Source organism: Limanda limanda, chromosome 19 (genome assembly GCF_963576545.1).
Source record: "Limanda limanda chromosome 19, fLimLim1.1, whole genome shotgun sequence".
NCBI classification, from domain to species: domain Eukaryota; kingdom Metazoa; phylum Chordata; class Actinopteri; order Pleuronectiformes; family Pleuronectidae; genus Limanda; species Limanda limanda.
In genome coordinates, this window is record NC_083654.1 from 16,517,555 (window position 1) to 16,532,397 (window position 14,843).

Genomic DNA, 14,843 nt, shown 5'->3' on the forward strand with positions numbered 1-14,843 from the left:
TATAGTTGGAAATGCATAGGCTAGATTAAAGTCCCATTTCACGTTTTTTCTTGATAACTTCAACTTAATTCTTTGTGAAAAGGACAAAAGAAAGAAATGCAAAATTTCAAATAAGATGTAGCTCTGAACCAAACCCTGGTCTCTTTATCTTTTTGCTGTCCATTTTTATATGTTTCATAAAATAATTGTATCATCCAAAATCCGATTTTGGAAGATCCTGACTCAGGCCATGAAACATGTTTTCAATCCTCTTGAAAACGACAGGCAGCATCTGGTTCAGAGGATTTGAATCCAAGGGCATGAAAATTAAAATCATTACATATTTCATCTTTCAAAAGGCAATACTAGCGGCAGGAAGATCTGGTCCAAGTTCAATTCATCATGATGCAACGCCTCATATTGGCTCAACAGCCCCTGGGGGGGTGGCAGTCTGAGACACTGGTCAATAAGTCACATTTCTTGTGCCTCAATTGATAGATTTTGCAAAAACGTCTGCAATCATCTATATGTAACATCTGAATGCATCGTTTATGAGTTTTTCTGCATATCCCTTGACCATGTGTTCATTTACGACTCTGACTTATTGCGTCCTACATTTTTCTGTATTGACTCAGCTCTCTCAGTTATTGGAAGTTGCATCCAGAGTCCCAGTGTAGAAAGTTACCCAGAGTCTAGCCAAACGTCTTCTGACCTTTGCAACCACCGAGCATTGCAGCAGCTTGTTCTCACATGAGGTTGGTCAACCAGGAAATATGTTTCAAGTGACATCATGTACGATTGATTGGGACAAATTTGAGCTCGGTGGCAGAAGATTATTGCTCACGATAAAAACAAAAATACACAAACCGAACTCCAATACAAAAACGTGCAGTACACAATAATATACAGAACGCTTTTGAGAAATGTACGAGTCATTTTGGTCTGGAGCTTCAATCGATTCTGCTTTAATGACAAATGGTGAGAAACAGAGGCAAAACAAACATGGAGTCTAAATCACAAAAGCTTTTTGTAAATCGACCCAGATCACTCTCCTCTGTGTTGTTTGCTGATGTTCAGTCATTTATGTTGTGGCCCCGGCCATTGTGACATGCCCTCAACCATCGGACCACGGAAACCCTCTCTCTTTTATACAAAGAAGTGAGTGGGAGGAAAAACACCCCTTCAGTTAGAAGCTGAAATAAAAGATTCAACTTCATCATGACAAACAGAAAGTGACTCACGTTTCCGTTCTCCGAGGTCTGAACTTCAGCGGGATGGCAGCGATCGAGTCGGGATAGGAATTGGGAATGGCTGCTTTGACAGCAGATAGGCGCCGTGCCTGTGGCGAGGTATGGGGGGGGGGGGGCAAGGATTGACAGCCACTTTGCGCTAATGGCTCGGCAGTGTCACTCTTCCAGTGGTCTCACACTGATGACATCTGGGCTCCAGGCAGACACGTGTCACAGTGGGTTGTTGGTCAGTATCGATGCCAATCAAACACATGATATATCTCTGATTGTGTTTTCATTGATATTTTGAGTCTGTTGAGTTATTTAGTTTAAAGTGAAAAACGTCTGCTAGTGACGCCTCCACACTTTGTCTCCATCCATCCAGTAGATGTTGGTATTAATCTGAACTTGGATTGTTCAAAACATGTGTAGGGAACTTTTTATTCCAACTGTTTGAGTCAACTAACATCTCAACAGGCTGCTATCTCCAGAGCTGTGCTAGCAGCTGAAATCCCTCAACCAAAGGAATCTATTTCTGTATAGATATTCTATTTTCTTTCCTGGGTTTTCGAGGAATTAAGGATTTAACTTTGACTTCCAGTCTCCAGCAGAGTGAGTTTTGAGTTCTTGCTGGGCCTCTGCTGAACCCTTTACCCAGCGGAGTACCTCCCTCCTAATCCCTTTATGTTTCTTTAAGGAAAACGGTTGGAGTTTGAGCCTCTGTATTATTTTCCGAAAGGATTTCTGGAAGCAGGACTTACAAAAACTTGAGCTTATTACTCTATGGGCTTATTGCAAAGTTGTCGAGGCGGCCTCAGAGAGGAAAGCCACCAGTGTGAGTCTTAACTCCCTTCACATGCACTTCAGCACATCCGCGACAGATTCCTCCTTCAATAAAAAAAAATCCCCAAATCCGACTCGACGCACACACAAAATGTACAATTCCTTCGCTTTCACCTTTGAACCTTTGTGCGTGGAAAGCTGTGTCATCACTTGAAATGCTCGCCAAATGCTAACGAGGCTATTGTGCAGGAGATTAACGGCCCCTCGAGTTCCCTGAGGACCGAATCGTGGATCTTTCAGAAAGAGCTCAGAATATGACACGTCGGCCCTGAACTGAAAACAGGAGGATACACTGCATTAGTACATGGAAATAGATTTCCCCGCTGATGACTCATTGGTATGGACGCTGGCACCGGGTTCAGCACGGCCTTGACACTGTGTTTGAGAGCGTGTGTGTCCTTTAATCACCGTCACCATGAGAAACGGTGAAGCTCAAGTGCGAAAAAAGAAGCAGTGCTGCCATCGGTGTGTTTGCCGCTGTTGTGCAACCGTTGAATCAAATTCAAATTTTCCCAGTTGAAAGGAGCTGGTAAACACTGGGAGTGCCGAGGCTTTTCAAGCTCGACTGAATGAGTTGCTGAGGTTTGTCTGTGGAGTCAAACGGAACGTTCTCGCCTTTTACCTCCTCTGACAACTGCATTTATAACCCACAGTGTGTTGTGTTTCCTGGCAAAGGATAAAGGATCAGACAGCCTAATTTATTAAAGTGTGAAACATGTAAGAGATGCCACACAGAGAATAACTGAAAACAATAAGAGAGAAATATACATTATAATTAAATTGTTGGCATCCTGTTTTTATAATCAATTACAGAACATTTACCAGCTCCAGCTTAATTATCTTTTGGTTTTGGAGAAATATTTGAACAAAACAAGGAATTTGAATGTTGCACCTTTGATACTGTGATCAAGTAAAAGTAAAATAATAGAAATATGTAAATTACTACTCAAAGAAATATCCAGTTTCACTGAATTCTTCCTATTCTAAAAGTTTCCTGCTGAATATTGGATATAAACGCTGTTTTTTAATAACTTCTAAGTCTTTTTAACTGATCTACGGTTAAGCATCGCTCTTCAACTATCTGGACCTGTTTCTGAAACTGAAGTTGCACACAACACTTCCCACAGGAGATCACACCCACTCACAAGAACAGATATTAAGGGGGAGGAGTGAGAATAAAAGAGGAAACATTCGTTTTGAAGCTGCTGTTTTAAGGTAAAAAAAAAAGGTGCATAGTGATGCTTTAAAGGTCTGTTCAGGAAATAGCTGAAACTGTAACGGTGACATAAATAGGATTAAGTGAGTGAACCAAGTCTCTAAACCCCAGAGGAAACAAAACAACTGTCTCTATTTAGCATATAAGCAGCCCTTATAGCTAAGAGGATAAATGACACCAGGAAGGACCGAAAAAGCTGCAACAACCCTGATCGCCTCTGTTCCCACATCATATGTTAACTTTTTATATTGCATGCGGAAGGCGGTGTCACTCAGATTGATGTGGATTTATACAAAATGTCCTCCCAAACCTTTCACAAGCAGAACACAAGCCAGATTCCCATGAAGGCCAGCTGCCTCTGGGCCTCTTTCAACCGAAGTGACCCGCACTGTGCCTCACTGTCACCGGCAAAATGATTATTGCATTTCACTGAAACAGGGCGTGCGCTGAATACATGTGTGACAGGCAGCACAGATGAGCCCCCCACCCCCGACCCCTCAGACTGTGATTATTATTCTGTTTTAGCTTTGAAACTCACTTTTGTTTTCTCAATAAATTTAGTTTACAGTAAACATTCAGATCTGAGATTAGAGTCTTTACTCTGCAGCTTGTTCAGGAAACAAACCAACGCTGTAAGGGAATGTTTATTTTGATGATATGAAATAGGGTTTGAAACACATCTCATTGAAAATCACACGTTCAGTAGTACGCTCAAACCATAGACTGTTTATTTCTTCATCTGGATGAAGCCGTGGTATCATGGTCCGTCCTGTACATTCGGTCGACCAATCGCAAGTCAGTCTTAGTAGCTGTCTATAATGACATTTCATCTTGTTTTCTCACCATGACATAACAAATTTAAACCAAACTAATAAGAAGAATGAAATCTTGGACATATCAGTGTAATAGGAACTACTTAAAGTAACAGGAACCATGGTCAGACTTGTGAAACTTTATCTTTACAAGCAATTCATTGCATCATTGACCAAGCAAGATTGGACTGGCCAGGGTGAGGAAGTTATTTGACGTGTACTTTTACTTTATAGTTTGGTTCCTGTCCCGCCCACTGACATGGAGGAGGCAGAGTTTCAGACCTGTACTCCAGCCAGCCACCAGGGGCCGATCAAAACGGTTTGGCTTTATTTTTAGTTGACTTTGCATGAGTCAGTGACAGTTTGTGTTACTGTTTTGAATCGTTTGGTCTCTGATTTCACTCAGATGTAGACAAAAACCTCTTTGGACTGTCGACTGTAACAAGCAGATTTAATCACTAATTAGCTCTGAGTTGATTGATTAGTTTAATGTTTTCATCTGACACCGAACACCAGACATAACATCTCCCTTCCTGACTTCTCTTCTGCACCAGTGGGAGTTTTCTCGTGTGGCTGTTCATAGCAGTGATGTGTAGTTTTAATACTGCACAGTCACCGTTGCCCAGAGGTAGCAATTATCTCTCACTTAGTTTCCCTTGGACACAGTCACTGGCGCCCGGAGTTCAGGACACCAGCAAAGTGCGTGGAGCTCTCTGACAGTTCTTTGCTCATGCTTTGTGTCTCGGCCAGTCTGGGTTATTCAAGGAGTTTGTTATCTCGGGTCGCCTTCGTGCGTTCTCCCACACACACGGCCCAACTTTCTCTAGCCCCCTGCTATCACTAAATATACACACTCCCTATCAAACACACGCAGGATCATGAAGAAATGTACAGTTTAATATGTGAGAGGGAGGAGGCGGAGGGAGACGTTAAACACAAGAGTGAACACACGCAGCCGAGCTCGTGCACTGTCACACAGATCTGGATGTTTCGGACTCGAGAGGAATGTTGAAGTCCGGCCAGAATTCAGACAGCTGTGCCTCCCAGAATCAGAGGCTTTAATGGACTGTCCATTACGAGGACTTGACCTTTGGTCCAGAGGACTTTCTGAGCCGGGTTTTCCTCGTTGTGCTCCGTCCTCCTGGTCGGATGATGAAGAGACATTCCATTCACTTTTGTTTTCTTGAAAACATAACAACAGAGGGTGTTAGAGACAAACTGCCTATAAAACGGACGGAGATAGGGGAAGTGTATGTAGTGTAGATGATCAGGGTGGAGGCAGGACAAAAAATAAATCTTGCAGCCCGAGGTTTCTACAGAATCTCGCACTCAAATTATTAAGTGATGGAAAATAACTATGTCATCCGTTCAGATTTAAAGCCTCAGAGTAAGAAATAGCTCATCAGTTAGCGTATACATTTGGGCTTGATGATATTATCTGTCTCTGGTCAAGAGCAGCAAGAACTTTCATGACATTCCAAGGTGAGGTTGTTAGAGACACGTGAATCTTTAGTGAAGTTACTTACTAAAGTAATTCTCTTGTGCGCACAAGTTATTTCTCTTGTGTGGACGAGAGAAATAACGAGTCTCCTTACAAATGTTCGTGATCAGCTGCTCTGCTCTTCTGGATAACATCATTATTATGTCCATGCTTTATTTTAATATACGCTTTTTTCCAGTCCATCTAAATCACATAATTTAAATCTGGCGTATCAGGATGTTGCTGCTGCCCCATCATCTTCTATAGAGTAAGTTCATTGTGATGATATCAAATTTTAGTGTTGATATAAAATGATTAAAACTTGAAGGTGCTTATAGAAGATATAAGACTTCAACATCAATGAAAGAGGATCTACCCCATAAAGATTTCACTTGACATGATGTGTCTCAATCGTCAAAGGAGGGACAACAGAAGTGAATCTTATGAAATATACGTCCCACATGGCCGCGTGTAATAAAGCACCTGTCATTATATAGTATGAGAGGGAGTGGAGAAGTGTGTGAGGGGCAGATAAATTAAACGCACACGTTTAGACAAGTTTTCTGTGTCAACACAAAGGCAAGGAGGCAGGTCAACCGCATGAGGCTGCAGTCGCAGAGCCTGTAAAACGATCCTCATAGTCTAAGCACATCCTCTGTGCTGGGGTCCCCTTTCTGCCAGGATCACACACACACACACAAGCACACACAGATACACACTCGTCCGTGCACACACTCACATTCCTCTGCAGGCTCTGCAAGGGGCAGGCGCAGTGTGTTGGAAGCCGTTCTTCAGAGTGAGCGTCTCTCTCACTCTCCCGCAGTCGTTAAGTCAGACAGCAAAGGAGGAAGGGAAGGCAGAGAGACCGAGGGAGGTCTGACGACACCAACCCGTCTCACCTATTCTCTCCATGCACAGACTGATCAATGCAAGCAAGCTGCCGGGTCACATCTGGCTCTGATTTATTCTGGAGGAACATCAAGGCTTTTGTAACCGAGCTGTCACTCTGCAAGTAAAGTGTGCAACCCTTTCTCTGCCAGGAGCAAATCTTAAAGGAGCTTTGGGAGCGTTGCATGTGCAAGTGTCCATGGCGGGAGTGAGCAGTGGCTTTGGGTGCTGGAGGTCCAATGTAAGGATGGAGGACAAATGTTCCAGGCTAACGGTGTTCTGCACCGTTTGTTGATCCAGCCTCCAAGGGAACATCCAGCCAAACGAAGAACAAGAAGAAGGAGAAGAAGCAGAAGATAAAGAGCCAAGAACTTAATTCACAGGCAACCTTTTGTTTTCCTCCAGTGGTGAAAGATGCTGTGGTGCAGCTTTGACCACCACTTGCTCTCACTGGCGGCACTTCTGGTAATTGTGAGCTGTGGAGGAGGGGAGCAGAGGAGAGGGACGGATAGCAGCGCCAGCGGCACAGGTGGCAGCAGCAGCGGCAGCGGCAGCAGCAGTGGATCAACTGGTAGCAGCAGTAGTAGTAATTACAGCAGCAGACGCTTTCACAAGATCCAGCATGGCCAGTGCACCTACACCTTCATCCTACCTGAGGGGGATGGAGCCGGAGGAGGCGGCTGCAGGGAGGCGAGAGCCGGCAACCCCCAGTACAACGCCAACTCTCTGCAGAGGGACGCTCCACCTGAGCCTGAGTTTCCCAACCAGAAGATCCAGCAGCTCGAGCACATTATGGAGAATTATACCCAGTGGCTGCAGAAGGTAAGGACGGGCGCAGGTGGTGTGCAAGGGACTTAGCTCCAAAACATGTACTTTAATAAATAAATGCTTCTAAATCTATTTCATGACTTTAACTTCAGGGCGAATCGCCAGTGGTGGACTGTAAAAGAAACGCTGTTGATTTTTTAAATCATATCTATGTTGGAATCATTGGTTCATTGAATTGCATCTATATCATCCTTGCATAACATGTGTGTTTCTTTTGAAGTGGTTCCGCTGTTGGTCCACAGTTTGTTGAGATATTTATGTTTCTGTGGGCGTGTGTGGTCTCCGCTGAGCGTCTGTTTGTGGCTTCACGAGATAACTTGTTTTGTTTTCTGGACGAGGCTCTCAGACCCCGACCAGGGAGAGTTTGCTGTTTTCTCGTCGTCGACACGTTGTTTGTCAAAGCGTCTGTCAGGAGAAGAGTTTGTGTGCTTTGGGAATTCTCGTTTTTTTTGTGTGTCTTGCTCTGTGATCAAAAAATGTCACGAAGAAGACATGCTGACACAGATAAAAGAACTGAGGAGACTACATATCATTGTTTTAAAATGAATGGTTAGCTCAGAAATACATGCTCAATTAAAGAAATTGGCTTTATCACAGTTATACGCAGCTGATAATATAGAAGCCAGAACTTCCATCGCCATCTATATCAACTCTTCTGTGTCGTTACATAACTGTGTACATTGTCGAAAGTGAACTTTTTGTTCTGGCTGTCACGCAGCTGTGTGCTTCTCTGTCTTTACCCGTCCAACAAACTGAAACCTTATATATTTTTTTGTCCTCGAACTTTCTCTCCGTTTCTTCCCGAGTAAATTCCACAGATGTCCAGTTGAGTTGTGCAGAGCGTCGGTCACAGAGCAGAGGTAGTTGCATGTCAGTCACCCCCTGTTCTCCAGTGGGCTGTCTCTTTAATGGCAGGAAGTCAGAGAGCGTCCCCAGAGACACTCAGAGGAGGAAAAGACACAGAGAGCTAGAGAGAGAGAGAGAGAGAGAGAGAGAGAGAGAGAGAATGCTCCCTTTATTTAGTCAAGTCAAGGATGTGTGAGTACAACTGAGAAAATACAGACTCTTATAAAAGAACAACCCTGTTTATGTCTTTATAATACAATACAAACACAATCCTCATTATATCTGAGCTCACATGATGTTATTTAATTACTCCCGACTAATTTCATCCATGTTCAAATATGGGTCTACTGCTGCCTAATGTTAATAAGTAGTGAATTTTGAGGCCTTTGCTGATGTGCCTTGGCAGCCACCCTGCTTTTTTAAGCTTTGAGACTTTGTGTCTCCGAAGAGAGCGAGACTGTCCCTCTGAAATGAGATTCACCAATCAAATAAACAATCCTCCAAATTCGGCACAACCGGCTCCTCGGCTGGCTCAGTCTTCCTCAGTGTTGTCCTTTTCAAATAAGATTAGCAGGTCCGATCTGTGGAGTAATTGCTTACGGCTAAATGGTTTATTTTTTGTCGGCAAACGCGAAAGCACAGATAACACCTGATGGTTTTGATGGATCACAGTGGAACTGGGGATTAATCAACCTGAACTTCATCAATATCCCGAGTCTATTCATTAGCAATCCTCCCTAATCTGTCTGGACCGCTCTGCTGCGGGACTGCTTTTCATTTACTCTCGGAAAAGTAAACTTTTCTCTCCTCAGGTTGGAGGAAATAGTCATTCCTCATCAATTATCCAGGCGGTGGTTGAGGTTCATTACAGCGAGATGTTGATGGAGTTCATATTTAGGGAGGTGAAATGTCAGAGGCTGCTCCACCCTGTTCGATAAATTCCTTCATAAATGTCTAAATCCCAGTGAAATGTTATACCAGAGAGATTTTGAGATTACGGAGCAGAATCTGTATAACATCATCTTATCACTGGACTGTAGATCACTGTCTTTATCTCAGTTAAGCAGAAGGAATTTACAGTCCATGGTGTATGTCAAGCCAGAAGACGTTGAGCGTTGCAGATTTTATACAAGCAAGTGTCCAAAAAGGCTGAGATATGAAAAATAAGCAACTACAACAAAAGAACCAACTTTTCCTACACTTTTTTTATTGATGACATGAAGAACCTAAGTGTTCCTGCATGGCTCCCAAAAGCGATCCATGTGTCAAGCGAGGCCAGGGGTGAAATAACAGCGGCTTTATCTTTGCTCAGTGGACCTCGTCTGTCTGTGATAGAACAAGTGATACTAAGAAAACACCGCGGCAGCATTGGTTGACTGAAGGTTTGACTAATGAGTCCTCCAGAATAACTTTCTCCTTAGATGTAAAAAATGGGAGCATGTTGAAACGTCTGCCATCTGCACTGATATCATCAGACCTCTTCACCACCACAGATATTTCATCTCTTAAAACAAACAAATGTGAATATTAGATCATAAGATTACTGGATAATATTTTAAAAAAGAACTGTGATGAACAGAATTAAATTAAATTCCCGAGATGTGTGTTATTAAAAAATGGAAAAACAAGCAAAAAGTCAGATCAGCACAAGAATGAAATCGGCATTTGAGGGGATGCTTAAACACACAGTGGTAATTCAGGCTAATTACAGTGCATGGGACACACACACACACACACACACACACACACACACACACACACACACACACACACACACACGCACACACACACACACATCAGGATGCAGTTAACATTTTTCATTAGACAGAAGATTAAGTGTCCGGGGCCAGTCTATCTATCTTAATCACACCAACGTTTTAGCTGCTTGTCTGAGAGAAAGTTCCCTGTGATATTGCTGCAGCCAGGCCTGATGAAAGAGAAGGATGGAGGAGAGCGTTCCAGATAGCAGCGCCCTGCCTGGGTGGTGGTGGTGGTGGTGGGGGTGCGGTGGACAGTTAGAGTGATGCAGCAAACAGCTGTTAAAGGAGCATTTCAAGTCTGAGATCTTTCCTTCCTCGACCCTGGGTAGAGTATATGGATCCTGATAACATTCCTGACCAGTCAAAGGTGGCTTGTGTTTGTCCAAGGATTACTTCCCCGGTCTGAGGAGCCCGGACAGGAACAAGCTGCTTCACACGTTAAACACTAATTACAATACTGGTCAAGTAAGAATAGGAAAGTTAACAGCAATGAAATATAAACCAATAAAAAGGATTGGAGGGGGTTGATACTTACCCTGCATGCACATTGTATATGATTCCTAATATATTCTCTTTCTCTGTAACACACACAAATACACACGCAATGACCCGTGGTACAAAAATAAATCGTATCTGTGGTCGATTAAAACCTCCATAAAGTTTTTACCATCCTCGGCTGGCATGCAGTTGTCTGTCTGTCGTTCCCATCTCACCCTGCCCCCCCCTACCCGCCCCAAAGTAATATTCCCACCAAGTGTGGTAAAAATTGGTCAATGCACTATTGAGTTATTTTGTACACACAACCCATCCCTGGCTTAACAAGTGCAATGATATCCAATAAGGTTCCTGAGCCAAACAATAGTCTGACACAATTTATCATGTGATATATGAGATATAAGGAGTGAACTTTACCTTAAAGTACTTTTCCCCCTTCTCGTCTTAATGCTCAGGGCTAAACTGTTTCCTGGCTTAAGCTTTAAATTTTAAGAAAAGCTATAATAAATCTTATATATCATCAATCTTCTCTTCTTGAACCAGTCCTTTAAATGCATTTAATACAATATTCTAAAAGTCAAAGGGAGGGCAGGTTGTGTAGAAATGTTCAACACTAGTTACACGTGTTGGGTCTGCTCCTGTAAAAGGCTTTTTTAGACTTACTTAAAATTCTTTGTTAAGACTTGTCCTGAACTTTTCATTTGTTTTGACTTTTTGTTTATAAATTCCTCTTTTATTTTGAAAAGCTTTCCCCTGTGTTTCACCTCCGTGTAGTTCGTCTCTTTGCTCTGCTCTTATAGGTCGATTCTCTGGTGTTTCTTCTCTTGGTCCCTGATGTTTCCTCTTCTTGTTTTGGTTTGTTTCTCAACAACACAAATTTCAAACCTGGTCCAATGTCAACAATATCAGAAGGATTATAGTTATAGTATAGTTATACAGTTATGCTTTCTGAACACAAGCAGCTGTATTGGAGTTTACCCTGAATAAGGTCTGTAATATGAAAAATGTCAGAATCTGAGACCATCTTTTGGAACTTGATGGCAATTAAACTGATGAACGTGTTGTTGTAACATATCAATGTTGTTAGGATCAGTCGCATCATCCACAGCACATCCTGAGAACATCCTCTCTACATTTCCAATATTTCAATGAAAGCTTGGCACGGACAGAAGTTCCTCGAGCCAGATTCTGTTTCTGTTCTCGGGAGTCAGAGTAATAGATCTTCCCGTTCCCCTGCCGGTGGAGACAGTAGAAAGTGCTTGAGAGCAGCGTTTCTTGAGAAGGACGGCCTGTGCCAAACTAAGCTGTTCCACAAAGGGAGGGAGCAAAAACTATTGTCGCTGTCTTATCCCTGTGAAATTCCCATCATTCTGCCTCTCAACGAACATGACTGTGCTGCGTAAACAAGGTTTAAAAGGATATAGGGACATGTGGGCAGCAGCTTGTTTCCCCTTCGCACTGGGAGCTCATAGGAGAAAAGGGTGAATATGTTTCTCTATGCTAGGAGAAGGCCACACAGCAAGCCGCGGATCCATGGAGAAACCTATCTATTTTAGGGGTGACTTCCTCTATGAGAGTTTATTTTCGCTGACAACTTGGGCCAAAACCAACAATCGGATGATGCTGAAAGGCTAAGAGATGCTCTGAGGAATAAAGGGTTCTTCCTTCCTGACCCCAAAACTTGTAAAAAGGAAACCCTGGTAATTGCTTAAGGACGTTACAATAACAGCTTCCAGATACGTTGTTGGTTGCACTTGACTGAAACAGAAAGGAAATGGGGGCTTTCTGCTTAGCATGTCATGGGAATAGGGGAAAACATCACGGCCGTGGCACGATATTTCCACATGGAAATGAAAATGTGGGCCAAAGTGGATGATTTTCAGGAAAAGTGGTATTTAGCGGTTTTGTCACGCTCAATATAACGAGCCTTTTTATCCTTTGAGCATCCCCCCCTTCCTTGACCTTTTCTTCCCCCCGCAAGAAATCATATTTCATGGCAGCTGGTGGCACCAAGCATCCTGGAAGGTTTGATATAGGACAGGTATCGTACACCTTTAACTCTGTAGAGAGACAATGAATGAAAGCTGTAATTTGGCAATGCGTCTTGAATGGCTCTAGTTTGTCTTAATGCAGCATGGGGTTCCTTTTCCATCACTCATGTTATAGAATCACTCTCTGGTGGTTACTTTAAAGGGAGATTTATTTTGTTTTAATTACAAGGTTATACATTTGGCGAGTAGTGGATGCAGAATTTATGGCATGCCCTCTGAAAACACTGCTGCTAGCTTGTAGCTTGGCACCGACTCATGCATCTGTGGGATAAATTGAGAGTGTTCCTCTGATGTGTTTGTGTTTCCATACACCCCTGAGTGTATTCACTGCCGTAATGGGACTAATTTTTCTTCATTTGCTTGCCGGAGGTATAATGAATGTGAGGGTTCTGCAGCGTGTTACTCAGGTATGGATGAATGAACCTGCATTTAGTTTGTGGCCGCGTGGAGACAGTTAAACAGGCTATAAATACACAAGTGGCATAACAGACCGTACATGAAGGTGGAGGACAGAACAACCCCCCCAATGTGCTTCCTAAACATCTTTGTTGCTCCTGGTGGTTGGCTGCAGTATAGCAGAAGGGACATGGGCCAAACTAAAAAGTCAAAGATTGTCCCAAATGAACATTTTCAAAAGGATTTGCCTTCTTTTTGGTAAATTAGGTTTTAGTTAGTTATATGATGCATAACTACTGTGCAGAATCTGAATCCAGGTGACATCACCAAGATGGCAGCTCCTATATCTGGGATATTGAGGCTTCATTGTAGAGTTGGAGGAAGTGGAGACTCATCATCTACCTTTACTTACAGTCTATGTTACGCACACATAGCAACAACAGCACACGATGGAACCTGGTCTCTTGCTTCACTCTTCTTCTATCTCTTGTAAAACCAAAACCAAGAGCTTTAAAGACACTCAAACTCTCAGTAAAGCTGATTGGAACGGCATCCTTTAGAGTTCAAGTACAAGCAACCACTTTCACACAGACGTCAACACTTAGTCCACTGGTAATATAAAGATATTTATCGTAGCAGCATGTGGGGAATAAAGAATGTGAGTGCTCTGCAGTGGGTTATTACGGTACTGAAGTGATATTTGGGATATTTTATTGCACTGTGGCATTCAAATGTTTTCTTACAAAATGGCTGAAAGGAGAGAAAACCTTTTCTTTTCTTTTTTATCCAAAATAATGACGATAAATAATATTATTTTGGGCAGACAAGTGGAAGCCATTAGTAGTGAGTGTGTTACGGTCAAAAGAGTTTGCCAAAAACACAAGGTTCACGGCTGTATCTCTGCCACAGTTACGGTTGAGTGATTATGAGCCAAATATGAGATAATAATGGCTCAGATAGAGCGAAACATTAGACATTATAGTCAATCTGAGCACGGGCAAATCCTGGGGCGTTATCACAGTCGGCTGCAAATTACGACTGAGTTTGAACGTACTTCAGTCGCAGGACCGGCTCTTATCTTTGTTGTATTTCTGCTTTATAATGACTCTGGATAAACAGAGCAGATGATAATGTGACTCACTCGTATCTGTTGCTATTTATTTTCCTCCAGCCTCCAGGTTCATTTAGGTCGTGAGCTGTAAATCAAAGTTTGATGGAGGTCAGGGGAAGTGAATGAGCATGAAAAAGAAACATTGGACAATTTGAGCCATTGTGTGAATTTACAGTAATGTGTCAGAAAAGTAGTTTTTTTAAGTTGCTTTACTTCCAAGAAAAGATAAAAGAGAAACACGCATGTTCTGTATCGCTGATTCTGGCAGCGAGCAGGAGAGGGAAACGTCTTAGTGCTCTAGCTAAGTATTTCATTTTATGTTCTTCCAAGTTTACTGTAGATTCTGATTATTAATCCCACGGTTACTTCTGTTACTTCTCTGAAGCTGGGGGGAAAAAAAATTCCCGAGGTGTCTCTAAGGCCGACTCTCCCCACAGCGTCTTTGACTCACCCCTACAGATGTTGCGTTCTAAGTGGACGTCTTTGTCTGTCAACGCCGGAGAGACTTCCAGAGGTTCCAGAGGTTCCAGAGGTTCTGAGACATTTCACCTTTCACTGGGGTTCAGCTCTGTGGCGGATCGAGTGTTTGCCGTGATCTCAGATATACGAGAAACAAAAGCATCACAGATCTTTGTCTCCAAATGTGAAAAAGCTAAAAGCTGTGGAAACTGTCAGTACTGTGGATGAAGGGAAGCAAGTCAAGGTAAAAAAAGAGGGAATGAAGCAGATAGGGAAGGAGGGAAAGATGAAAAGAAACAGCTTTGCTCCCTCAGTGTGGGCGAGATAGCTCTTCAAGTGACTAATGGTTGGTCCCTTTGTTTTTGTTTTGTTCCTGCGGTGCTGGGACTGGAGCCACTTGTTCTTAAAGCCTTCATCACTTGCAGGGATTACTTCACTTATTTGTTTAAT

General features: G+C 42.8%; 1 protein-coding gene across 1 annotated transcript in view; it reads left to right on the forward strand.

Moving 5' to 3' along the window:
* Window positions 1-6,861: 6,861 nt before the first annotated feature.
* angpt1 (angiopoietin 1) overlaps window positions 6,862-14,843 on the forward strand; it is a 45,937-nt gene continuing 37,955 nt past the window's right edge. The window contains exon 1 of the mRNA XM_061092900.1: window positions 6,862-7,269. Within this exon, the coding sequence (XP_060948883.1) occupies window positions 6,862-7,269 (408 nt within the window). The remainder of the gene's footprint in view (window positions 7,270-14,843) is intronic.